We start from the raw sequence: 26,472 nt of genomic DNA on the forward strand, positions 1-26,472 counted from the left end.
AATCAGATTCTAGTTGTCATTGTATAGAATGTACTAGATAAATGATACCGTAGCTATAATGGGATCGGTTGCTATGGGACAACAACTCAAATTATAAAAGGTTTGATAAATACCCAACTTTTTCCTTCAGTCACTGTATTATGTGTACTAGCAGTATGGTAATTCATACTCAGTAGATGCGTACAGGATAGACAGGATACTTAATTTCCTCCCTGATACCCCTAATCACACTCCAAACCACCATGCTGCCAATGTAACGATTGCTATCACTGCACATGCTCCTGCAGCTAATGAGTGGCTGGGGCCAAGAAGCATTTTTTTGTTTATGTGCACAGAAGAGGAGAGAGGTCTGGGGGAAGCCCTCAAGTGGAAAATTCACCTGGGGTGCATTCTCACAGGTCCGCTGCTTGTGGTGCCAGTGAAACTTCCCACAATACCTGGCATGGGATACATCACTAAATATACAAAAAAAAGTCTCAATGAGCCATTTCAGCAATTATCTGCCAACTGTTCAGTGTTTCAAAGAGACAAGGCTTAGCAAAATGATGCCCAGGTCTGGTGACTTGGGGTCTTAGTGGAATGCGGGTGTGCCTAGAATAAAATAGGATGAACAGATTAGTGTGCTCACTCAGGAAGAAGCTCCTGCTGTAGAGATACCGTATACAGTATATGTACCGAGTAGGGATTTCACTAGGAGTGCAAGAATTCATCTGATATATTCACAAATCAGTATTGAATGTAACATTAGTGTTTCTACATTGCCTAGGGATAAATCAATGAATGAGAATTTTATTTTATTTTTTTACATTTGTTAACAGTGGGAGTCTTTGGCTTTTCTGCACACAGCGGATATCTTCTCTGAGATTTTAATGAGTGACATAAAGGAGAGGATTGGATACCATTTAAATGATAATTCATTGCAAGAACGGAGTTAAGAAAGTAATCATTTTATAAAGATTAGCTAAAGCCGTAACCACAGCACACTGATAAATAACTAAAGTGCCTTCCCGATTAGCTGCTAAGGACATTATCATATACTGTAATTGCCAAAACAGTTTCTAAGCATAATACTGACTATACAGCATAACGCACTATAGGCAATATTACTTCAGCTTATTGTGATGTATATGTTACTTTGGTATGTACTAACAAAAAGTGAATACAGTAGTTGCTGTAAATCAGATATTGAGAAACCAGCTCATTCTTTGTTCATTTGTGCAAACCGGAGTGTCATTTTAATAAACGGCTGATGCAAAAATAAATGAATAAAACATCTTTTTCCTTGTAGAAAAATCCTACTGAAGTATGCAGTTTATTCACCGGATTCCTGAATTCCTTGAGTGCAAGTTACTATTTTTTTTTCCATTGCACTAAAAAGTATAAATCTTTACTTGAGATCTGTTAAGTGGAAACCCTTCCCCAAATATTCAGAACATGAGTTCCACGTTAATAGTATCCTGATTATTGTGACCATGGGGTCATTAAAACACTTTTTTTCTAAAATATTTCTCTTATGAAGGCTGAGCAGCAATGAGATCTAAATTTACCCTAAGAATATAATATGCAAATACCGTAAAGGGCAGTTACAGTATGCCTGCTGAGAATTATGCACAGTCTTTACTTGTAGGAGCATAAAGGGGAACTTTGAGATTCTCTTCTAGATTGATAAACTCTTCAGCTGTGGTAGACGGACACGGCTATTGGTGTTTTATGCACCCCAATGCACTAAACCCTTCATAATTGACATCAATGGTATAACGGAAGAAAAAAATATAACAGAAAGTAGGTATTTCGGGCAATAAGAGCCGAGGGGAGGACATCCAGAGAAGGTAAGCTGCAATACTCCTTTGGGCATTAAGGAAGAAATCTAGCAAAATATAGGAAGACGATAATAAAAGAGCAGTCCATTGCATCCGTTATGTGCATGGACATTAAAGTTACTAATGTGCCACCATTTTTTTTCTTCAGCCAGCATGTGGTTTACTGACTTCTGCTACATATACTTCCATTAGAACTTCATAATGTATGTTCTAGATTATTCTGAATCCCGTGAGTGTTGTCTGGCCACAGCCCTTCTTTTCCCCCTTTCACTTTTTGGGAGCTTAGCTTTCACAACAGGAACAGAAGATGGCATGTCCTCATCTGATGAGAGATTCTCGGACCACTGAGTGCTAAGTGCCATGGCACCACCAGCATGTTCTGGCCCGCTTTTGTCCAGGCTGTGTGATTTTGATTCTGGTCTCTGCTTGTGAAGGTGCATGTACCTCTTAGGGTATAAAAAGAGTGCTGGATCTGGCATAGCTTCAAGTTCATCATAGCTGGTCATTTGCTCCCTCTGAAAATAGTCTCTTGACATATCTTTGTCTATGGAGCAGTCAGGTCTCCACACACTGTGGCTCTTGTGGACTCTCCTTTTCACCTTACCTTCATGGTGAGACTCCTTTAAGTCAAGGGGTCTGGAGGTCACCTGGCAGCTGTGTTGAGGAATTTGCTGCTTCTGCTTGAAGGCATGCAACTGGAAAGATAAGTAAGCCGCAGCTTCAGTCTGCTTCTGCAGCTCCGTATTCATTATAGTGACTCTGTGACTTCTTCTCTTCAGCTCGTCCAGGAACCTCCTCTCCTTGTCTCTCAGCTTAGACCTCAAGGCTGCAACTCGATTTTCCCGGTGATAGAGCTCCTTCTTTAGCTCGTGATTTAGCTGTTCCTTTTCACTGTATCTGGAATCCAGGATTCTGCACTTCTCCTCCATTTCCAGCTCAATCTGATCTGAACAAAACATAAACACATGTCAGAAATAGGTAAAGAGAATAATATATTTATTTCTACACCTTTCAGGTTTCACTGTTCAGATATTTGGGCTGGTAAAACGATCTATTTTAGAACATTTTGGGGCTTTTTTGCTTGGAATGTGTAATGCAATTTGTAATGGAAACAATGTGTCCACTTTTGCATTCTTGCTCCTTGCCTGTATGCTATGTACATATATACTGTCTGAACACACCTACAAAGTGCTAACTACAGTATGCCTTTAGTTGGGGTTGGTTTACAATGAGATTAAGAAACATTTTTGCAGCCTGACCTTGTTCACAACAAACACAGATGAAAAGTTATGTATAGATCCTATAAGTAAAGCAACCTTTCTATAGTACTGTTCTGTGAGCCTAGTGCAGTATTTTGTCCTGTGGGTCTAGTGCAGTGTTTTGGGGGCCTGTTCTGGGAGCCTAGGGAAGTGATCTGTGAGCCTAGTCCAGTGTTTTGGGAGCCTGTTCTAGGAACCTAGGGCCGTGTTCAGTGAGCCTAGTGCAGTGTTTTTGGAGCCTGTTCTGGGAGTCTAGTGCAGTGTTCTATGAGCTTGTTCTGTGAGTTTAGTGCAGTGTTCTGGGAGCATAGTGCAGTGTTCTGTGAGCCTGTTCTGTGAGCCTAGTGCAGACTTCTGTGAGCCTGTTCTGTGAGCCTAGTGCAGTGTTCTGTGAGCCTGTTCTGTGAGCCTAGTGCAGTGTTCTGTGAGCCTACTTCAGTTCTGGGGAGCCTAGTGCAGTGTTCTGTGAGCCTGTTCTGTGAGCCTAGTGCAGTGTTCTGTGGGTCTACTTCAGTTCTGGGGAGCCTAGTGCAGTGTTCTGTGAGCCTAGTGCAGTGTTCTGTGAGCCTAGTGCAGTGTTCTGTGAGCCTACTTCAGTTCTGGGGAGCCTAGTGCAGTGTTCTGTGAGCCTAGTGCAGTGTTCTGTGAGCCTGTTCTGTGAGCCTAGTGCAGCGTTCTGTGAGCCTGTTCTGTGAGCCTAGTGCAGTGTTCTGTGAGCCTAGTGCAGTGTTCTGTGATCCTGTTCTGTGAGCCTAGTGCAGTGTTCTGTGATCCTGTTCTGTGAGTCTACTGCAGTTCTGGGCAGCCTACTGCAGTGTTCTGTGAGCCTGTTCTGTGAGCCTAGTACAGTGTTCTGTGAGCCTACTTCAGTTCTGGGGAGGCTAGTGCAGTGTTCTGTGAGCCTAGTGCAGTGTTCTGTGATCCTGTTCTGTGAGCCTAGTGCAGTGTTCTGTGATCCTGTTCTGTGAGTCTACTGCAGTTCTGGGCAGCCTACTGCAGTGTTCTGTGAGCCTGTTCTGTGAGCCTAGTACAGTGTTCTGTGAGCCTACATCAGTTCTGGGGAGGCTAGTGCAGTGTTCTGTGAGCCTAGTGCAGTGTTCTGTGAGCCTGTTCCTTGAGCCTAGTGCAGTGTTCTATGAGCCTGTCCTGTGAGCCTAGTGCAGTGTTCTGTGAGCCTGTTCCTTGAGCCTAGTGCAGTGTTCTGTGATCCTGTTCTGTGAGCCTAGTACAGTGTTCTGGGAGCATAGTGCAGTGTTCTGTGAGCCTGTTCTGTGAGCCTAGTGCAGACTTCTGTGAGCCTGTTCTGTGAGCCTAGTGCAGTGTTCTGTGATCCTGTTCTGTGAGCCTAGTGCAGTGTTCTGTGATCCTGTTCTGTGAGCCTAGTGCAGTGTTCTGGGAGCGTAGTGCAGTGTTCTGTGAGCCTAGTGCAGTGTTCTGTGATCCTGTTCTGTGAGCCTAGTGCAGTGTTCTATGAGCCTGTCCTGTGAGCCTAGTGCAGTGTTCTGTGAGCCTAGTGGAGTGGTCTGTGAGCCTAGTGCAGTGTTCTGTGAGCCTAGTGGAGTGGTCTGTGAGCCTACTGCAATGTTCTGTGAGCCTGATCTGGGAGGCTAGGGCAGTGTGAAACCACAAAGACAAGATTGTATATTTGTGAGCCTGAAATGTAAATAATAAAATCAGGGTACGTTGGTCAATCCTGCAGAAATGCTGAGGAGTCTTTTCCACAGCATAAGCAGGTTACAGTTATGGGTCTACTTGGAGGTTACATAACCTCATATTATAATCGGGGAGCTGTGTGTGCATTTCTGAGCACAAACAAAAGAGTTTGTTGTGCAAATTGGAAAACAGTGTCAAATCCCACTACATCCCATCTGCATCTATTGAATATATGGAAGACATTAAACCCTAAATGAATCCATGGTTGAAAGTTGATTACAAACTACTAAATCGATGATATACAAAGAGGAGAATTAAATCATAATGATGTGAAAGAGTGAGCATCTTGGTGCCCCAGCACCTCTGTCACCCGAGGTCTCCCCCAGTCCAAGCCTGACAAATTAGGCAGTGAAAGCAAGTATCTGCATGATGGCTATGCATCAACAGTACATGCATTGTTAGTAACTGTGACCGGGCGGGTATTATATGTTCTTGTATTGCTGAAATACATATTCCCTGTGATACAGTAACATTGCAGGTTTTCCTGCACATCTCTATCACCTGTGATGCTGGTGTCGGGGAAACATAAATGCCAACAGTTTCTGGCCATCACAAACAATTGAGTAGTTACCCCAAAGGCAGGGCGAAACTAGGATTTTGTCACCAGGGGCAAGACAGTAATTTGGCGCCCCCCTGGTAATTCCCCCTGCAGCAGTGCCCCTATAGTAATGCCCCCTGAGGTAATGCCCCTGTAGTAGTGCCATACTTGCCAACTCTCCCTCATTATCAGGGAGACTCCCTGAAATAGCAGCAATCTCCCTGTCTCCCTGAAGAGTCTACCAATCTCCCTCATTTCACCTTACCCCCATTATGACACTGTTATATAAAAGAAAAAACAGAGATATATTCATTCAAATGGGATCATTAGTATAATTTCCCTGCATTGGTTATAAGGCACAATGATTCCTATGGTTACATGTATTTTCTGAGAAGTATCAGTGTGTTTTCATCAACAAGTAGATCTTACTAACTGCTTTGGGGCTCATTTACATGTGGTTGTAAATCAATTTTTATGACACACCCCTCAGATGTAGCAGTACACGCCCACTTTACCGCCACGCTTATAGGTGCTGCTTTCACAATCTCCCTGAAATGCTTTTTCAAAAGTAGGCAAGTATGAGTAGTGCCCATATGATAATACCCCCATAGTAATGCCCCCATAGCAATGCCCCTGTAGTAGTGTCCATATAGTAATACCCCTGTAGTAGTGCCCATATTGTAATGCCCCCATAGTAATGCCCATATGTTAATACCCGCATAGTAATGCCCCTATAGTGCCCGCCATACAGTAATGCCCCTGCAGTGCCCATGCTCCCATATTAATGCCCTTGTGGTAATGCCTCAGTAGTGCCAATGCTTTCATAGTAATGCCTCTGTAGTGCCCATGCTCTCATAGTAATGCCTCTGTAGTGCCCATGCCCCCATAGTAATATCCCTGTAGTACTCATACTGTAATGCTCCTGTAGTGCTCATGCCCCCACAGTAATGCCCCTGTGGTAATGCCTCTGTAGTGCCCATGCCCCAATAGTAATGCCCCTGTAGTGCTCATGCCCCATTAGTAATGCCCCTTATTACCCATGCCCCCATAGTAATGCCCCTGTGGTAATGCCCATGCCCCCATAATAATGCCCCTGTAGTGCAGCTTATTAAAAAAAATACTTACCTTGAACCCTGCTCCTGCTTCCAGCGTCGCATCCGGTCCGCCGGCTGCTCCTCGGAACTATGGGGGAGACGTCATTACGTCTCTCCCATAGTGCCCATGGGGAGAGCCGGAAGCTGGAGTTCTGGAGAGAGATCCAGCTTCTGGCCCCGGCTACACCGCGTTGCTGCAGAGAAGGAGCCGGGCGCCAGCTGGTAATAAATATTACCAGCGGACGTCCGGCTTGCAGCCTCTCTGCAGCGCCAGGCTGGAGGTCACTGGCACCGGGTGCAGCGGCTCACCCGGTGCACGTGCACCTCCAGCCCCCCCCTAGTTGCGGCCCTGCCAAAGGAGTCAATGCAACAACGTTGGAACACCAGCAACAGCACACCAACTGGACCAATTTCTCCCCAAATCGCATATTTTTGTTTGTAGCCACATAGTGTTGTGTACATAAATATGCAATCTCGGAGCTACTGTAAGTGCAGCGTATGAGCGCACTGGATTGTGGACATAGCCGACATCGCTTGCAATTAAATTGACCCTTTAAAGTACTGTACCCTGTAGGATAATTATTTCTATGGGATATCTTTAGTGTACAGCAATTGTATGCATTGTTTATGAAAGAGCGACACACAGGAAGCGGCTTATATGTGTCGGAATCATACCACTTACATTGTTTTATGTCCTCCATTCTGATGCTGAGTGGCTTGGGCAGCCCAATAGATGCCTCCACCCAGCACATCAGACTCTTAATAATTCTCTTTCACTTGAGTCATGTCTACAAAATGTGCATTCTATTAGCAGACACCTTTTGAAAACCTGCTAAAACACGACTTAATTAGTACTTTGCTTATTAATCATGTTATACATTTAGCCCATAGTCTTGCTGGGGGTATAAATCAAGCTTGTGTTCTCATGTCACATTAATGTGTGTAGATGGATTGATGGGTCTGGAAAAGGAAGAGGAATCATAGACACTGCCTAAAATGTATCATCTGCAATTAGAAAGCAGCTTTATTAGTATAAATCTTTAGTTATAGCAGCAGCAATAGGCAGTAGTTTTCCAGTGTTAGATCTGGTCTCTGCTGTACCCTGGTGCTGCTATTATTATTTCACATACCGCACAAGTATCTGGTTACATTTTAGGATTCGGGATGCCGGCACCAGAATCCTGACCGTCGGCATCCTGACGTTATGTATTAGAGTTAAGGGGAAGGTTAGGTCTAGGGGATAGGGTTAGGCTGCGGTGTGCGGATTAGGGTTAGGCTGCGGGGGGGGTGTTAAGGTTAGGCTGCAGGGGGAGGGTTAGGGTTAGGCTGTGGGTGAAGGGTTAGGCTGCGGGAGGGGAGGGTTAGGGGTTAGAATACTTACTTCAGGGGTCGAGATTCAGACTGTCGGGATGGCGCTGTCAGTATTCTGACTGACGGGATCCCGTACCCAACACATTAATTTTGTGTGTTTAACCATCTAATTAGATGCATATATAACACGTTATAAAAAGATTGGAAATAAACATAGACTCATGTACATCTGTCTGTACGGAAAAAACGATTGATAACATCCATAGGCATTAGTTTCTCTACCCGCCACTCTGTAATTTACTTTGTAAAAATTATTTTTGTGTTTATAAAGGACAAAAAACTAATATATTTTCTCAACATATGTATATTGAATATAACTGAATTATTAAACTACAGATGTGTCCACATACCTCTGGGCGTGTTACACATAACGCGCGAGCGCCGTGCAACTCGGTAGCGCCAAGCATCATTTCCCCTTCTAATGCGTCTTATTCGCACAATTATGTGAATAGGATACACAAGCAGCGTCTGCTGATTAAAATGATATGCGGCATGCCTATGTTCTGTGTGTGACTGCGGGCGTATTTGCATGTGAATTGCTACGTTACAGTGTCAGCGGCTATGACACTGTAACGTAGCGTTCCGCATGCAGATATAGCCGCAGCTGCACACAGATTACAGGCATGGCGCATATCATTTTAATCAGCATAATGAGCAGAAGCTGCATCGCTGTGCGAATAAGACGTATTTGAAGGGAAAAAGTTGCACGAAAAGACACTCAGCGCTAAAGAGTCACACTACAGCATCGTGCAACAAGAAGGGCTGTTGAACGCGCAGGGATGCTAGATGTACGTGGACACATCTGTAGAATTATTTCTTTTTGTTCTCTCCTGTGCCATTGTTGCAGATAACTAAAATATAATTTTACAGAGAAAACAACACCACGGACACTAAGAAGCACTATGGGACCTATTTGTCATTACACATTTGAAGGTTATTCCCTGAAAATAGCCGGTTTCGGGGGGTACCCGCAAATATTAAGGATCCCCTAGATGTACTATGGAGAGAATGTAGCAGATATCTCCGATAACTGCTGCAGTCCCTCCATTTACCTCCACAAATGCAGCTGCTGCCAGATTACCAAGCTTCGGAATGATTGGCCCCGATAGGATAACACCATCTCAGATGGCTTTATCCTATAATAGCCTATGGGCTACCATTTCCGGATCCCTCTCTTGACGGCTCCTGGTGATGCATGCACCTAACTATGGCCGTTCATTGGCTGCGGGGGACCCAAACAAGGAACCAGAGTGATAGCTTTACGCTATCACTCTGCTTCCAGCTCTTCACCAGGACAGAGGACCTCATTCAGAGGCGGTCGTTAGTTGCAAGCGGTCGCTCTGAATCATGGCAGCCGCTTGCATCCTGAACGACCGCCTCCTTGTCGATCGCTAAGCTGTGGGTTAACACCCACAGCTCTAGCGACTGACATGGGTGATGGTCACGATGGTCAAGACCATCGTGATCATCGGGGCTTACGACCAGACCCTAAGGTTGGGTCTGGGCACTTGTAAGCCCCAGGGAGCTTCCTGCTCTGATCGAGCAGGAAGCTCCCCACTGACATCAGCAATGATGTCAGTGGGGCCACCACCAAACGGCAAGCGTTCCGGCGGGAACGCCTCCATTTGGGCAGGCACGCCCCCTGCCCGCCTCCTAAACGGGGCGAGCTGTCACTCACCATCGACAGCTCACCCTGTCTGCTGCGAGACCCCTAGCGACTGAGTGTCCGTCGCTAGCTGGGTGTCGCGCATGCGTACGACGGAGCCGGCTCCGTCGTGCTCATGCCCAGTGGGACAACACTGAGTCAGTGGCGATCGCTCAGCGCTTGCGACCATCTCTGAATGACCCCCAGAGTGTTATTGGAGCCAGTCTCCTAACAAGAGGTTTTTAGTAAATTTGCATGGAAAAAATAATTTTCACATTGCGAATTTGGGCAAAAAATATTTATCACATCCGCATTAAAAATGTTTATTGTGATAAACATGCCCCTATTAAACAGAAAAAATATATATTTGGTGGATAATTTTACATTCTATATTCACCATTAATTAACGTAACTGTGAGGGTAAAGAAGTCCGTCAATATATAACAAAAGAACATTAATTAAGAATATTTTTGCTCTGTATCTTCCTGAAACAGCATCTCTTAAGTGCTTAATTATCTTTCCTCTATTTTGCAAGTGGAATCAACATACAGTATATTTTGATTTCAAAATAAAGCTGTAACTAATTGGGTCATAGCCTGAAGCGCCCCCTAGAGGAGACAGTAGTTTTCTTTTATTTTTTGTTGCCATTTCCCTGGAAGTTCTGGAAAGATTGAGGCATATAATTTGTGAGTGATACTGGTGATGTGCCCTTGGAACAGCGTGAGGGTGTGTAGTAAAATGAGCAATGCAGCACTGATGCGCATTGCAGATAACTGAATCTCCCCCTTTTGCTTTGGACTCATAATGGTAAATATACTAAAGTGAGAGCTTTTAGAAGTGGAGATATTGTCCATAGCAACCAATCGGATTCTAGCTATTATCTTCTAGAAGGTGCTGGTTAAATGTTAATTAGAATCTGATTGGTTGCTATGGGCAACATCTCCACTTCTAAAAACTCTCACTTTAGTAAATTTACCCCTATGTGTATTGAATCCACTGATTTATACAGGATGTTGTGTGACATCTATGAATGCGATGGGATGACAATACTGCCATAGGAATATGCCTTTTGCACCCGGAATAAAACCCAGGAGGACTGCCAGCTCTGAGCTGAGCTTTTACAGACTGTTTCAAAACTGCTTTTGCACTGTGGAGTACAAATGTTGTGCTCTGGAAATGACTCCCATAAAAACAAAAAGATACAACACAGAGCCGTGTTATTACTCATTTTACCATGTTTCTGCACAGTGGCGGGCTGGGCCGGGGGGCAGGGTGCCATGTGCCCCACGGGCCGCAGCGTCATGCGGGCCGCGGCCCGATGCAGTCTGTGTCACTGTGACACAGACTGCACCGCGTGTGTAGCGCTGACCGGACGGAGTTCGGTCAGCGCTACACTGACAAACACACAGCCGCCGGCTCCGGCAGCTGTGTGTTTGTTGTAAGCAGCAGCCAATGAGAGTCTGTCAGACTCTCATTAGCTGCTGCTGTGCCCACTGCGGGAGCCGCTCCATCTTCCGGCTCCCGCAGTGGGCAATGGGAGAGACGTCATGATGTCATATGACGTCTCTCCCATAATGCAGAGCGGCCCGGCCCGAGAGGACAGACGGAAGAGCAGATGGCGGCGGTGGGAGCGGGGATTCAGGTAAGTGTTTTTTTTTATTTTGTTTTTTATATTACGTCTGTCTACTGGGGGGGGGGTGTCTGGCACTACTGGGGGCACTACAAGGGGGGACTACTACTACTGGGGGCATTACAAGGGGGGTGGGGGACTACAACTACTGGGGACACTACAAGGGGGGGACTACTACTGGGGGTACTACAAGGGGGGGACTACTACTAATGGGGGCACTGCAAATGGGGGGACTACTACTACTGGGGGCACTACAAAGGGGGGGGGACTACTACTACTGGGGGCACTACAAGGGGGGGACTACTACTGGGGGCACTACTGGAGGCCTGCATAAGGGTGTTCTATCCTGTGGCACACGGGGGCACTGCATATGGGCACTACGACAGGGGGCTCCCCTAATCTTTATTTTTACCTTACATTAATCCCATATGGACCCGCCTCCTCCCTGGAACACTGGAGGGGGGGGGGGGGCGCCGTAGCACGCATATTCTTCGGACACACACGCTACTCCTCTGCCAGGGCCGCCTGCATGCATTTGCCCCCAGGTTAAAAGTTGCCAGCGAGGCCCTGTTTCTGCATGAATCAGAAAGCAAAATAGGAACACGCTGTAACAGAGGCTCTCAAATGGAAAAAAAAATCTTTTTAACTGCAAGAGTTGTGCCTACTGTAAGGCCACAGGTAGCACCATTATAGATGAGAATAATGCCTCTTCTTACCTGTACATGGCTATTAGTAGATATCATTGTAAACATGTATATTATATTTTCCTTTTTTCCTATTAGGTTTTGAAATCGGCAATCTGGTCATTTCTGTTGGACAATATTTCCACGTCACGCCATGTTACTGCCCTGTACGCACAGCTATCTTTTGGTCATAGAAATCATGCTCTCCTCCGGCTGATGAAACAGTGTGTTACGGCTCTATAAATATAGAGACCTAACAACTTGGAAAAGTAACCCTTTGTACTCCTGGCTCTTTGGGAACCGCTGTCAGTGTGCTCATACACATGAGGATGAGCAAGCCCAACATGATCACCGGTTGAAAACCAATGTCTTATCAAGATTTATCATAGGCTGGTCAGGCCTGGAGTACAGTGTAGTTGCATGACTTCTGCCATTTGCCTGTTTGTCTGCCCATTATTTGACTGCATTAATTAGACACAGATGTGTCGTATTTTGCCAAATTTGATACGGATCAGTCCAGTTAATCTGCCCATGTACGGCACCTTCTCAGTAATGTACAGACACAGGCTTGCTGCAAAAGTGACACATATACACTTATGTAACTGATCTCCATGTTCCATGACTTTTGTAATGCTGTCCTAAATTAATATTTTTGATTACACATAGAACAAACATTTTGCAGATTTTAGTCATTCAGCTAATTAGCCGAAAGGTTACCATACCTTGCTGGAAATTCTCTGTTTGCTTTGATTCCAATTCCTGCGTTAGTTCTAAAACAAAGGGGAAATGCAAACACCATATATTAGCCCAATTAGCAAACAATGGGAAATGGGAAAGGACATCGGCATCATATTGTCACTAATTCAATAGAAGTTTTATTACCAAAATGCACAACTTTAGAAAGCTAAACCATAATACAAACTGATCCAATGTTCAAAATACAGCAAACGTCATTCACAAGTAAGTACAGGTAAGGTATCTATTATCCAGAAAGCTTCGGAGTTGTAATTCAAACCAAAATTTAGAATTCAGATTTGGCTGGGATATCAAGATACAAAGGGTGCCGAGGTCTGGTGAGGTCATGCTACAAGGTACTGGGCCCCACATCTGCCATAGAAACGCACAGTAATGCCCCCAATGTAGTGTGGCCATGCCCCTATACATGTTACCTCATCCACTAAAACTGGGGCCAACCTTTCAAATGGTGGTCCTGTCTAGTACAACCCTGCCCTAAATGATTGCTCACCTGGGGTCTGTGTTCTGGACATCTGACGGAATCCGGTCAGAACGGTGGCATCCAGAATGCCGACACCAGGATGTTGACATGTTCTGAGTGTCGACATGGATGCTATGTTGACATGCAACATGTTAACATAAAGAAATGTCGACTTAGTTATGAAATCGACATGTTATTAATGTCGGCATTGTGCATATCAACAGTTAAAATGTCAACATAGCCTTTTATTGCTAGATTTAGGTTTAGGGTAAGGTTTTGGGTTTGGTTTAGGGCTAGACTAAATAGTGAAATAGTAAAAAAAGTTCTGTTGACATGCACAATGTCAACATAATGAACGTGGACACAACAATGTCGACATTTATGAAATGTTAAATGTTGGCCTAAATTATATGTCGACATATCATCACACACCCATGTCTGGGTGGTCTGATTTTCCTCAATTCTGCCAACCTTATATTGCAGTGTTTCTCAAACCCGGGCCTAATGGAATCCTAACAGTGCGTGTTTTCGAGATCATCTAGCTGGAGCATAGGTTGATTAATACAATAGATCTACAGGTGACATTCATTTTTTTCTTGAGGATACCTTAAAAACATGCACTATTAGGGTTCCTTGCTGACCGAGTCTGACAAACACTGTGGTATTGTATTACCCTAAAGCACAGGTTCTCAAACTCGGTCCTCAGTACCCCAAACAGTGCATGTTTTCTAGGTCTCCTCATAGAATCACCAGTGAAATAATTAATTATTAATTAGTTCCACCTGTGAAGCTTTTAAAATGTGTCAGTGAGTAATGAATACACCAGTGAACCTGCTGGGTGACCTGGAAAATGTGACCTGTGTGGGGTCCTGAGGACCAAGTTCGAGAACCACTGCCCTAAAGGATTGTGCAGGAGTGGCCATCCAGGAGACTTTTTGGTCCCTATTTGTATTTCCTGAATGACAGGAACAATGTATGTCACCTTTGGCTGTTTTTTTTTTATAGAATATTCCACTTGAAACTGTATTTTTAATTTTTGGATGGATTAGCATTTAATATGGCAACATAGTGACAAGATCCGGATTTCGTTTGGCCACATATGTAAATAACCTAATAGGATAAGATACAGCTGTTTGGTACATGGGCCAAGAATAGAGACTGTAAACGTGGTCAGAAAACATCACACACTGGGCCCGATTCAGACCCGCTCGCTAGGAAGCGTTCACATGCAACCAGCCGATTTTTGCATTCTGCGTATGCATCGCAGTGCGTGACCAGTCCGAGCGATTGGGAAGCGTTCGCTTGCAGCGCATAGACAGCCCGGCTGATAGACAGGAGAAGCCGCTTGTGGGTTGTGACAGGGGCTGGCCATTAAAAACTGGGGAGTGGAGGAGCGAACGCAGGCGTGCCTGAGCGTCTCAACGCCGTTTCAGAGGCATGCATAATTAAGAGGCAGCATCATAGTATACTTCGCTTGGTTGAATATTACACTGAAGTGCTTGCGGTAGGGTATGGTCAGCCACAAGTGATGCGTATTGGTCCAATGGTACCGATGGTTGCATACACTTCCTGGACAAGACGTGCGCAAGTGGGCCTCTTAAGACAGGCTGGTGGGCGTCTGCATACACAGAGTGATTGCACGCCAAGACATAGTAGGCGCGCTAGTGCCTTGCCGCATGATCGCCTGCCTTTTGACAGATTTGCATACCCTAGGTGCGTGTGAGCCCAAGGACCAAGAGCGGTCATCATCTGAGGCAACTACCAACATAATAATCCCATTGATTTCAATTGGATTGGTATCTGGTTTATTTTGCACTTTTATGAAAGAACTTTTCCATATTTGCAGCAAAGTATCTAAATATATAAAATTACTTTTAAATAATGTTTAGCAGTTCTCATAATAGTAAAATGTAGAAAGTGATAATTGGTGTCTGCAAGTATGACGTTATCAACAATAATAGAAATATGTTTTTTTTTCCTTCTAATTTTGCTTTCCCTGGATATGGGTTTCCAGGTGGTAGTGTATAGATCCCCTTCAGTAGATGTACCTAGAAGTGACGTGGAGTGGAGTGAGGGAAGAAGTGCGGTTCCATGCCCATAAAGGCCACCAAAAGAAGACATTTGTCTCTTTGCGGACTTGCTTCACTCGCCACAGGTTTATATTCCGCCTCTATGTCTACGTGGATAGTAACGAATGATGTTGGACAGTAACTAATGACGTCAGGGTACATCTACTGATGGGGATCTATCCGCTACCATTTCCAGATAAGGAATCTCATAACTGTATATGTTAAAGGTTCTATACTATGACAGAAGTGAAGAACCTAGAAACATATATGCATTTTGTAAACTACAGTAGCTGAGTGTAATTAATTGTCTCCTGCACTGTCGGACTGCGGCATGAAGTGCCCACCAGGGAATGCAGTGGTAGGGGTCCAAGCGTAGGGGGAGTGGCCATCCACCAGAAGGGTATGTGGCCAGCCACCACAGATGGAGTTGGCCAACCATTAGAGACAACATGCAAACAACTGGGCCCCTTTATAACGGAGGGTACAGGAGTATGTTAGGACCACCCACTTTGATTGGCAGGAGGGATAATCTTGGTGTAGTTTCCATAGAAACAAATTAAACTTCCAAGTCTATCATTGAGCCAGCTCTACCAAGTAACTGACCTCTAGAGGAGGGGGTGGGGCACACAGGCAGTGGGCCCACTGGGGATTTCCCCTGTACACCTGTGGGCCAGTCTGACCCTGGTCTCCTTTTGTCCAGCATAGTAGTATGACTATGACAAATATACCCCAATAACTATTATTTCTGATTGCTGCATATCCAATCAATAAGACATCACACTATCACTTTACTTCCTGGATCTGACACCATCTTCTTAATATGTACAGTATGTGCAGCCATTGAGCTGCTCAAGTGCAAGTATATGCCGACGGAGTGGGAACCAAAGAATCCCAATTGATACATTTTTTTATAAATATGTGGCTTATAGACTTCAATGGCTAATGCCACCTAAAGATGGAGTAAGCTATTGGGGTCAAGCTCCAAAAAGCAAGACTTCAGCTGCAGTACCTCCCTGTCAAACAGCCCATATACTGTACATAAAAATGGTGGAAATGCAGTGAAAACGCATGACTGAACACAAAAAGAGATAGAAGGTCCAATGCAGCATTGGAGAAAATGCATACGCTGCGGAACAGCGGAATTGCTAACAGCTATTGTGCAAAACAAATTGTGTTGTTAGCCTGAACTTGAGAAATCCTGAGATAGTATGTATGGGCCAAGTATGATTCAGAGATGTACGCAAATCCAATATTTACAGAGCTGAGCAATTATCAGTAAACCGGGCATGTATCTAAAGCTGGGTAGACACACCTACAAAATCGTCGGGCCGTTCTTTCGCTATCGAGAGAACGCCCATTGGAATGTATAGGTGTGTAAGTTGTCCCGATGCAGGAGCGTTATCTACTAAATGGCTTATAATGCTCCTGCAACAGCCGGGATCAGGTGGTAGAATCTCATGTGCTGTTTAATATTTATCGAGCCGACCACCCAACCCCATAGAGGCATGTACACACTGTGCTATGTCTGCACAGTGTGTATGCTGCTCACGGGCAACTGACCGGGGGTGACACTGGGGACACACTGCACGGCTGATCGGGAGAGTTTTACCCTATCAGCCGCTCATTGTAAAGGTGTGTACCCAGCTTAAGTCACACTGCGCATCTGTCAAGGTACATTACCGTATTCGCTCGCAGTGACTTTTACTCACAGGGAGCGGTTGAGGGAGGTAACGGGGAGTGCCGTAAAAAATGCTGGCGTGTGGCATCCATTTTCAGGGTATGTCACAGCCTGCATCTGCGATCCCATACGCAATAAAAATGGCAGCATCGCAGTTCCACTGCCATTCTGCGCGACCACAAGGTTACTCAGCAGACCGATTTTACAGCGCGGGGAAAAGGCCAATTAATTGAATAGCTTTTCCCCACACAGCGGGGATTTTGGACTGCAATTAGTCTTGGGGACAATCTGCAGTGCGATCGATCGTGTGCCTCACTTGACCTGAATGGACGCACAATGCATCGCATGCACTAAATTTACAGTACGATCTGCGCACGATACGAAGGACAATATGGGCTGCACATCTGATCATACGATCCGATTTTGGAGTTGCGGGAGCGCGCATCGGATCATATCCTACTACAAAAATACACGATTTTCACAAGATTCATCATATGACTCGTCGAAAATCAGCCCAAAATCGTGCTGGTGTATGGCCAGCAATAGAATACACATATTCTTGGAATCAAATAGGTAAAATAATCTATATTTACCCCCAATTCTTTGCATTTCACTTGAAAATTACAGATAATATTCCTGTAGATTACTACATTACCCAAATAGCAACATTATCCAAATTCTATCTTTCTCCACAAAATACACATACACACTGAAAGTGAGATAAATGATATGGAGAATGGGATCAGGATTGAGAAGCAATTTATTTTACATGGAATCGGATTAAGGGGCCAGTTTTCTAGCACATTAAACAAAGCTTGTTGTATCACTTGAACTGAGCCTCTAAGCAATGCTGTTAATGTATGCAGGATCTTACATGCAAATGAGTTGGCGGTTGGAGTCACTTAAAAATATAGGCAATCAATAAGAGATGTAATAGCTATTTTCCATTCTCTGTCAGAATGCCCCTCAGAGAATAACATTTCAAAGGAGACAGCTTTAGGGTTGACAAAATTCCCACAGTACAGCCAGAAAGCCACCAATTTAACATATTGTGCGGGTGAGATATTAGTCACGTTCAGCCGGAGTGGTGAAGCAGAATTTATTTTGGTATCTCAGGCAGTTGGTATCATGATAAAGACATAAAATTGCATTTTATGATTCAGCTGGGTATGTTGTTCGTAACTGACTGAGACTATGCTGAAGGCATGAACGGGGCATAATGTGATTAATGCGTAATCATATGCTTTGCGTTCTAATTCATAGTGAAAGACTGTGAAGGCTTTTGAGAGTTAAACGCACAGCAGGGGATCTGCAATAAACTCCTCATGTAGAATCTCAAGATCTGATGACCTCGTTCTGCAGCACTAAGCCTACTGAAACTTAGACAATTAAAACAAAAAATACCATTGAATTAGATTATGAGTTTTATAGTTCCCTTACAATGTAGAATTGACTCTTCTTTTTAAGTGTTATGAACAACATCTGCGATATTATGAGTTGCCAAAATAGATCTTAGGCCTTGGAATAAAGGGCATTTATAAGCAAATCTACATCAAATATATTTTATTTCATTCCAAGGCGTCCAGAAATGTTAAATCTTTGCAACCTCTACAGAGAAGCTTGTTGCCTTCAGGCAGTGACAGAAAATATTTTATAGGCTAAAGGAGCATACACACTAGGCGATATGCTCCCTGAGCGATATCGTCTAGTGTGTCCCTGGCAGGGTGTGCCAGGGACACACTATATCGTCAGGTTGGCCTGCATGTTTGCCCAATGAACGATAAAGACGAACGACCTGCGGGAACGCGCATTGTTCGTCGTTCATTGTGATCGTTCATTATTTAGGTAAAAAAATGGACGATAAAGTGAATGACTGAACGATAACGATATCGTTATCGTTCAGTCGTCCACTTTAATCAACCAGTGTGTACGCACCTTTAGGCAACATTCATGAAACTGCAGCTTGTCTGTTGATTAGATGGTAACTTCGTCCGGCACACTGCGTATTGCTCCAGTGACGTCCTTGGTTGAATTGAACTGTATTTTAAAAATTTTTTACTCTTTGGGCCGTTTGTAGGTGGTAACAGGGGCAGGAAAGCAAAAACAGGGGAGTGGATGTACGGATGCAGGCGTGCCTGAGTGTCTCAACGCCGTTTCAGAGGCGTGAGTAATTAACAGGCAGCGTCATAGAACACGTCACCAGGCTGGTTTTTACCCTGAAGACCTCGCAGTGCTTGCGGTAGGGTAGAGGCAACCACAAGCAGTGCGAGCGAATCCGATGGTCCTCGATGTACCAATGTTTCAAGACACTTCCTGGAGATGACGTGCACTAGTGGGCGTCTCAACACGCGCTAATGGTTGTCTACATACACAAAGTGATCGCTCACCAAGACATAGTAGGCGCGCTTATGCCTTGCTGAGCAATCGATTTCCATGCCGTCACTTAGCCGAATTTACATACGCAGGGAGCGAGCGGCTGCATCTAACGAACTGGTCTGAATCAGGTCCTGTGTCTCTACTGTGGGGGCAAGGGGAAGCAATCGGGAAACCGACTGCCTAAATACCGGCAGCCGGCTTCCCGACTGTCATATCCCGGCAAGGGTGAAATGCCGGGCGTCAAGATGTAGACGCCCGCATTTCCCCGATGCCGGGAGACCGGCGCCCAGCATCCCGATCGTAGTGATGCCGGGCACCGCGAGCGGACAGCCGCGGGGGGGGAGGGTTAGGTTTAGGGCTCCCGGGGGGACTTAAGGGTAGGCACCCCCCGGGAGGGTTAGGGTTAGGGGGAGGGAGGGTTAGGCACCCCCGGGGGGGACTTAGGGTTAGGCACCGCCCCGGGGGACTTAGGTTTAGGTAGCGGGGAAGGGGGTGATTAGGGTTAGGCACTTGGGGGGGAAGTTAGGGTTAAGCACCCCTAAGGAGGGTTAGGGTTAGGGGGGTTAGGTTAGTAGATACTCACCTATCCACGATCGGGATTTCCAGCGCTGTCGGGCTTCCGCTGCTCGGAACTCTGCTGATGTCGGCCTGCCGCTGACGGCCGGCGGTATTTCATACCCATTCCAGGGGCAAGTGTCATCTTGCTTGTGGCTGTCCTAGCAAGTCTGGAAAAGACAAGGGCTAATGGATGTGGAATGGAGTCCATCTAGGCTTGCGGTTACTCTCTTCCAAAAATTCTGTTTATTACCAGCCCAGATTTCCTTCTACAAACAATTGGCCAATGCCTTCTTGGACAGTGGAGCTGCAGGGAATTACTTGGATATTACTTTTTCCTAATGTCTTGGGATTCCCTTTGTTGATTTAACATCAGCAGTTACCATTTGGGGTCTCAATGGTAACTCCCTCTTTAATGGCAAAATTAACTTCTCCAGTTCAGGTGGCCACGGGATTTCTGTATAATGAAAATTTTTATTTATTCCTTGTACACTGGGCCCGATTCAGACCCGCTCGCAAGCGCTATGCGCTCGTAAGCGAGTCGATGGCCGGGCAGTGCGCATGCATGGTGTGCGCACTGCGCAAGCCCCGGAGCAAGCGAGAAATCACTCGCTCCGGCGCTCGCATCCAAAAGGGGCGGCTGTCGATGTTAATCGACAGCTCACCCCGTTTGGTAGGCTAGTCGTGGGGAGGGGGGGGGGGGGGTGGCTGGCCAAACGGAGGCGTTCCCAAAGGAAGTGATTAGCTTCCGGCTCTATTAGAGCCAGAAGCTCACTGGGGCTTGCGGGAACGAGACCCGATGATCACCCACAGCTATGCGAGCGGCCAGGAGGCCGGTTTAAAAAAAAAAAGCGGCCGCCCTGATTCAGAGCGAGCGGCTCTGAATCAGGCCCTCTGTCCCATGGTTCCGCTCAGATTAGGCAATCAGTATTATAAATCTGTGATTAACTGGGAGACTGAAAATAGAAAGAGAAATAGTCCAATGGGGTTCTGATCGTGCTGCCGGTTGTTTGTCTTTGCCAGTCCGGATTCTGCAGCAGGTACCTGAAGGTCTATTTCCTCAATACCAGGAGTTCGCTGATGTTTTCTCCAAAAATGGAGCTCATACCTTGTCTCCTCATCGGGACTATGATTGTGCCATCGAGTTAATGCCTGGTACCAAGGGCCTGATTCAGACCCGGTCGATGTTTGGCAACTGGGCATGCGCACGACGGAGCCGGCTCCGTCGTACGCATGCGCGAGACCCGGCGAGCGACGGGCGCTCCGTCGCTCCGGGTCTCGCACCAAAGGGGGCGAGCTGTCGATGGTGAGTGACAGCTCGCCCCGTTTGGTGGGCGGGCCGGGGGGGTGGCCGGCCAAACAGAGGCGTTCCCAGGGGAACGCTTGCCATTTGGGGGCGGGCCCAACTGACATCACCAGTGATGTCAGTGGGAGAGCTTCCGGCTCTGTGGGGCTTGCGGCCATGAGACCTTACCACAAGGGTCTCGTCGCAAGCCCGATGGTCGTGATGGTCTTGACCATCGCGACCATCAACCTGGCCGCTTGCTATAGCAAAACGCCCTGATTCAGAGTGAGAGCTCTTTCAGAGCGTCCGGCTCTGAATCAGGGCCCAAGTTGCTTAAAAGGAGGTTATACGCTTTATTTAATCCAGAAACTAAAGCCATGGATGACTACATCAAGGGGAATCTCAAAACGGATTTTATTAGGTCCTCAAAATCCCCTGTGGACGTGGGATTTTTCTGTGTTGCCAAAAAAATGGAAGCCTCTGGATTCTGCAGCAGGGGTTTGAATAAAATCATGGTTAAAAACACCTATCAGTTTCCCCTGATCTCTGTATTGTTTGACCACCTCAGAGAAGTTACCATCTTTACCAAAATTGATTTGCGGGGTGCTTATTATCTAATCCGCATCAAGGAGGGTGACGAATGGAAGATGGCATTCAATCCCCAGTCTGGTCATTACCTGATTATGATCTCCTCTCCCATGCACCCGTCGTTTTCCAAGATTTGATTATTTTTGCTATGGGACCATGATAACATTAATTATGTTGCCATGCATCTTGCACTTGTCCCCTGAGGGATCCAGTCACATGGCCAACAGTTACCATGCCAACATTCACAATTTCGACACTAGAATGTTGATATGACATCACAGAATTACAAGTTCACAAGGTGCTGCCAGTAGAGTTAGGTTTAGGCTACGGAGGGAGTCTAGGGATAGGCAGTGGGGGAAGGAGGTGGTAATTAGGGTTAGGCACTATGAGGAAGGTTAGGGATAGGGATTACAATTAGGAGATAGGGGAAGAACACTCACTGGAGCTGCTCCTCAGGCGTCTCAGCTGGAACTGCTCCTGACGTGACCTTGGTACCCAGAAGAAGATGATGGAGACTGCTGCCACCCGGACCAGGTAAGACACTATTAGACCACCAGGGGAGGTTTGTCGGTAGTATATCACATGGACATATCATCCATGTAGTCATGATGAATGTTGACATGGTCACTGCCTACATGCTAAACATGTTGACATACTGCATGTTGAGATTTCATGGCGACATGATAACTGGTGACCAAACATACCAGACCCGTCCTACAAATGGAGGTCCCAACAGTTTGCAAGTATGATATAAGGCCTCATATAGAGTTCGGAACAAATCAAGCTAAAGGGTGCACATTAGCACTTGGGTAAGCCATGTCATTAAAATACTGCCTGCTTTTGTATGTAGCACACAAATACTGGGCATCTTTAGCTTGTTTATAATACTATAATTTAGAGTTCAGCTAGGTTACATCCTCTTATAACTCTAAATTGCTCCCCTTCCTCTGCAGCTTAACATGATTTTTACAAGGTGCATCATTCCACCTGGATTTCTAGCTGGATTTACTGCAAACTCTAAATGTGGTCCATGGGCATCAAATGCAGTGCCTGACAGAGATTTCACAACAGAACATTAGTCTAGCTGTATTCAATATGGATTGAAGCAATGGAAGTTACTGGATCTGGAAAGTAGAAGAAAGGTACAAAATAATCAAGATCAAGGGCTCTATTTACTACAATCCGCATATTGAATGCAGATTGTAGTGTGATATTAACGAATGAATTCGCATTGCGAATTCAGGCAATATCACAGGGATTTACTACAAATCCCTTGCAGGGACAGAGCTTGCCATAAAGCTCTGTCCCTGCGGATCCCCTTTGGAGCCTTATCACGGTATTTTCGCAAAAAATACCGTGACAAAGTGCCCGCGCATGTAGTAATCAGCTTGCTTAGACCACACAGCTGATTACTGGGACCGACTCCAGGCTCTGCTCTCTCCGTTAGAGCAGGGCAGGAGTCCGGTAACCGGGGGAGACCCTGGATAACGCCACCTCCAGGTGGCGTTATTATAACAGGGCTTTCCACGATATTTTTTCACTATTTATTTTTAGTAACTTTGGTCAGATCACATTTCCCATTACAATTATGGGAAATGCGATCTGATTACTAAAAATAAGTGATACTTTACGAATTCTACTCCAATTGCCCTGTAGTAACTATAGATGATACTAAAATAATGTGAAAAGGGTGTGAAAACACCCTTTTTCACTTTATTTTAGTCAAAATAATGTTAATAAATAGAGCCCCAAGTCTTTAGTGAGGTAAGAACATATATGGAGATGTTTTTGAAATGTACGTGACAGGACTGTATAATAGCATGAATGTGAGGGGTGAAAGAGAGAAAACAAGGCAAAGCCAAAAGTGACCTCCAAACAAATGCCCTGTAGTGTAAGGGTATTGATACTGGAGATTGGTGCAAATCTCTCAACTGTGTAGATTTAGGCAGAACAGTCCCGATTTAAGGGCTTAGGCCCTCATTCAGAGCCGCACGTTAACAACAGTACGCTCGTTGCGTTCCGATGTTGACTAACCGCGCATGCGTCGGTGTTACACTGCGCATGTGCGTACGGCAGATTGCGAGCTTTTTTTCTCTCGTTCCTAAAATAGCGTACAGGAAGTGACATGTCAAATGTGATTGACAGAACAGGGCGTTTTTGGGTGTTGACGGGGGTGGAGATGAAAAAACGCAGGCGTGGCGAGGCGTTTTTGGGGCGTACATACATTAGCAGATGCGAACGTCAAATGTGTTCGGACCGTCTCATACGTCACTGGAACATCCGCTTTCCCTTCAAAATGCTCGCACAGCTTAGGGTCAGGATTACTCGACCACATTGGCGATGGCCTTCTCCTCCGTCCCGGGACTCAACGATGGTGCTGCGATTAATCGCGGCTGGTCAGTAAAGTAATTAGTGTTGGATTGAAAACCGGCTTGGTATGTGTTTGGAAAGCAGTTTATTGGGATAGCACAAAAGCGTACGCAGGTGGAAATCAGAGCTGCTAATGTCATGATTACACAATCAATTAGCGTACATTTTTGGTGTTTTATTTTGGCCACAATTTGTTGGTTATGGCCTATTGTAACAATAATGTCATCATGTTTTAATTAGCTCCCCTTTTTTTTGGTTTACTGTGGAATTTGCATCGCTATGTGATTTTTTAAACGTTCCTTAAAGAGGCCTTTTTTTTTTTTTAAGAGGGTCAGTTTTTGCCTTTAGGGCCAGGATTAAATGTAACCCATTTGTACAATAATGTCACAATACAATGTCAGTTTTTTGTTTTAAATTTATTGTTTAAACACAAACAAATTGGCCTAATATTTTGTTGCCTTTTTTTTGTGGCAAAGATATTTGTTAAAAAAAAAAAAAAAGCCATAACTGGTAACATAAACGTAAATACCAAAATTAAAAACATTTCACAAGAAAGGAGAGGGAAGTTTTGACCAGAAAGGAATATGAGCCAAGCACAGAAGGAGTGTGGGAAAAGTCGCCATTGCTGTCACCGTTTTCTCGCCCGTTTGGCTGGGTGAGGGTGGGCGCCAGACCGGGTCCGGGATGCCATCGGGCTGGCCTGTCCAGAGGCAGATGTTGTGGCCTCTGGACTAGGCACAGGGCTAGGCACATTTGGAGGATTGGCTGATGTTGTGCCAGAGGTGGAGGATCCGGATGTTCCGGCAGGAAGGGAGGTCGGCTCCACCATGTGCTGGCGAACGAGCTGCTCCAGGGCATCGGCGATGCGGATGTTGGCCCTGGTATTTTCCGCCAGGGCCTGAGCAATGGTCACGTTGGCCGCAGCATTTTGCTCCAGGGCCTCAGCCACCCGTATCAGACTGGCGTCCATCCTCTGCAGAATCTCCGTATGGAAATCCGATTTAAAATTGAGTTCTGTGAGGAGGCCCACTGCCTGCGAGGGGGCACGCCCTGGACTGGCTTCTGCAGGGTCCTCAGCCGGATGTACTGGTTCCTCCCCTGCAGAGCCAGCAGAAATTCTGCGGCCAAGGCTCCCCTCTGGAGCAGACTCATCCGCCTCTGTCTCTGTTAGGAAAAATGCGAAAAGACTCACATTAGAATCTACATATTGGCACAATAGCATTTCAGAGTTGGTGACATCACAAGACTTACCTTGGCCAACATGAGGAGCCGCAAAGTCTGGCATGTCCGTATCCATGTTGGACACGCCAAACACCTCCACAGCCTGCACACACCCCTGTGCCAGCTCTTCTAAGTCTGTCAACTCCAATGACACAGGGGTGGGACCCCCACCTATCCCCCTTGCATGCCTAGCCCTGTCGGCAAGTTTTTGCTTGAGACGATATTTGAAGTCTGCCCATCTGTGGAATGAAATTGGAACCATTATCCTTTTTTTTACAATGGGGTTTGTTTATAGGATGGGAAAGTGTTTACTTACCGCCGTTTGACATCCCGGGCTAGACGACATAATCACCCACCCTATTGACAGCAACGGCGACCTCCTCCCACATTCTCCACTTCTGGCTTTGGCTCAAATTCCTGGCTGCCTGGGGCAGGATGTCAACGCACTTCTGGATCAAAACCTCCATCTCCTTGCTTGTGAAATGTGGCTGCCTTTTTTTTTTGGCAGCTTTGGCGGGTTGACTGGGGCCAGCAGTCTCTTCCATGTCATCCTCCTCACCTATTTGGGTAAATATGCAGATTTAGCCACTTCACAACTTGCACAATATTATGTTTTAAAAGAATCATTGAGACAAAATGCATGAAGGCCTTACCGCCGGAATTTTGGCCATTGTTTCCCTGGTCTGAAGCCATGTCTCTGCTTCCAGAATGAAATCAACCAGAAATTAAATGTGATTTCGTGACGTATTTATACATGCGTCCTTAGTTTGCGGCCGCATCATTGATTGTGCGTCCCTATGATTCATCCTTAATTTGTGCGGGAAAATAAACACTATTTATGGCTTGGTGTGTGTGGAGTCGAGGTTGCGTTGTTGGATTGTTGGCGGTTAAGTTGGTTGGATTTGGTTGTTTGCGGTTGGAGGATTTGGCGGTGTTTGTATTTTTTTTGGTTTGCTACAGTTGTTTTGGTTTTCCGTTCGCATTTTTTTGGTTTATTTTTTGCCATCGTTTCCTGATTTGGTAAGTTTTGTGCAGTCTAATTTGTGGCCAATTGGTGTCTACTTCTGGTTTTTTGTTTGATATTTTTTTTTTAACACTAATTTCATCTATTTTAGTTTGTTTTGGCTTTCGGACCCAAAGACCTTTTTGAGCGAAATCTTATATATTCGATTTTGGTAAGTCCATTATTTTTCTTGCATTTGCGAACTAATTAACGCATTTTTGACTGTTGGTGTAGTGACTTGCATTTGCGAAATAATTAACGCATTTTTCGAGGCTTATTCATCATGTAAACCAGTTTTGCTTTTCCCTTTTCCATTTTTGGGGTCCATTTGACCCCTATTTGACGTACGGTGTGCAAT

The 26,472-nt window shown here is 45.5% G+C and overlaps 1 protein-coding gene across 1 annotated transcript in view; it reads right to left on the reverse strand.

The window, feature by feature from the left end:
- Window positions 1–587: 587 nt before the first annotated feature.
- The window catches only part of CCDC92B (coiled-coil domain containing 92B), a 90,047-nt gene continuing 64,162 nt past the window's right edge, over window positions 588–26,472 (reverse strand). Inside the window, exons 3-4 of the mRNA XM_088449455.1 lie at window positions 12,476–12,523; window positions 588–2,766 (exon numbers count right to left, since the gene is read on the reverse strand). Of these exons, the coding sequence (XP_088305581.1) occupies window positions 2,036–2,766; window positions 12,476–12,523 (779 nt within the window). The 3' untranslated portion in view covers window positions 588–2,035. The remainder of the gene's footprint in view (window positions 2,767–12,475; window positions 12,524–26,472) is intronic.

This window comes from Taudactylus pleione, unplaced genomic scaffold, assembly GCF_031769625.1.
Source record: "Taudactylus pleione unplaced genomic scaffold, aTauple2 ptg000485l, whole genome shotgun sequence".
Lineage (NCBI taxonomy): Eukaryota > Metazoa > Chordata > Amphibia > Anura > Myobatrachidae > Taudactylus > Taudactylus pleione.